The 1,413-nt window shown below is 47.6% G+C and overlaps 1 protein-coding gene across 1 annotated transcript in view; it reads right to left on the bottom strand.

Annotated features, from left to right (window-relative positions):
• LOC101863717 (serine/threonine-protein kinase N2) overlaps nucleotides 1-1,413 on the bottom strand; it is a gene marked incomplete at its 5' end in the record, with an annotated part of 32,511 nt that overhangs the window by 11,326 nt on the left and 19,772 nt on the right. Inside the window, 1 exon segment of the mRNA XM_013090719.1 lies at nucleotides 164-383. Within this exon segment, the coding sequence (XP_012946173.1) occupies nucleotides 164-383 (220 nt within the window).

Here is a 1,413-nt window from a genome sequence, read left to right as displayed (position 1 = left end):
ATCTCATAGAGACAGACAGACAGACAGACTCACCTCCCCCACCAACATCTCATAGAGACAGACAGACAGACAGACTCACCTCCCCCACCAACATCTCATAGAGACAGACAGACAGACAGACTCACCTCCCCCACCAACACCTCATAGAGACAGACAGACTCACCTCCCCCACCAACATCTCGTAGATGAGCACACCCAGCCCCCACCAGTCCACAGCGCGGGAGTAAGAGGTCTCGGTCAACACCTCTGGTGCCAGGAACTCTGGCGTGCCACAGAAGGTGCTGGTTCGGTCCTGGTAGCCCATCCCCTCCTTGCACAGCCCAAAGTCCGCCATCTTGAGGTAGCCCTCCGAGTCCAGGAGTAGGTTGTCTAGCTTCAGATCCCTGCCACAGCAAGACCGTTCAAGGGTCATTTGGTGCACTCATTTATGGATTGATTGAAGAACGTAATGTCATTTGGTGCACTCATTTATGGATTGATTGAAGAACATGTCATTTGGTGCACTCATTTATGGATTGATTGAAGAACATGTCATTTGGTGCACTCATTTATGGATTGATTGAAGAACATAATGTCATTTGGTGCACTCATTTATGGATTGATTGAAGAACGTAATGTCGTTTGGTGCACTCATTTATGGATTGATTGAAGAACGTAATGCTATCTTGGGGAAATGATCCGATCCAATCATGTAAGCCCCAGAATAACCTGACAGTGTTCTAGTCAGTTTTACGGCACTCGCAACACAGATAGGTCACGCTAGTGAGGAAGATTGGAGGTGTTACAAGAGAGGAACACACAACGAGGTGTTACAAGAGAGGAACAAACAACGAAAAGAAGGAGGAGAGATAAGAACAATAGATGTTTGAGAGGAAAGAAGGAGCAAACCACATCAGAGGGTTCACCTGTACACAATCTTGTTCTGATGAAAGTACTGTAGGCCCAACACCACACACACACACACATACACACATACACACACACACACACATATACACACACACATGTACACAATCTTGTTCTGATGCAAGTACTGTAGGCCCAACACGACACACACACACACACACACACCTGTACACACACACATACCTGTACACACACACACACACACCTGTAGACAATCTTGTTCTGATGTAAGTACTGTAGCCCCAACACGACACAGCCAGCGTAGAAGACGGTGCGAGGCTCTGAGAAGACGTCGCTGTGGATGTGCATCATGAGATCCCCGCCACACGCGTACTCCATCACAAAACACACGTGCTCCTGCAGATAACACGCCACAGAGTGTGTCAGACAGAGGGACATGCCACACAGGCCTTCAGTGGCAGGTTTACCATGAGTTTGGTTTGTGGAAGAGTTTTACGGCACTTGTAACAAAAATAGAAGTTGGCAGAAGTGCTGAATAATACGGGT

The sequence above is a fragment of the Aplysia californica genome, unplaced genomic scaffold (genome assembly GCF_000002075.1).
Source record: "Aplysia californica isolate F4 #8 unplaced genomic scaffold, AplCal3.0 scaffold01439, whole genome shotgun sequence".
In the NCBI taxonomy this organism is placed as follows: domain Eukaryota; kingdom Metazoa; phylum Mollusca; class Gastropoda; order Aplysiida; family Aplysiidae; genus Aplysia; species Aplysia californica.
The sequence above is the reverse complement of the archived record's forward strand: the minus strand, read 5'-3'. Positions and strand labels throughout refer to the sequence as shown.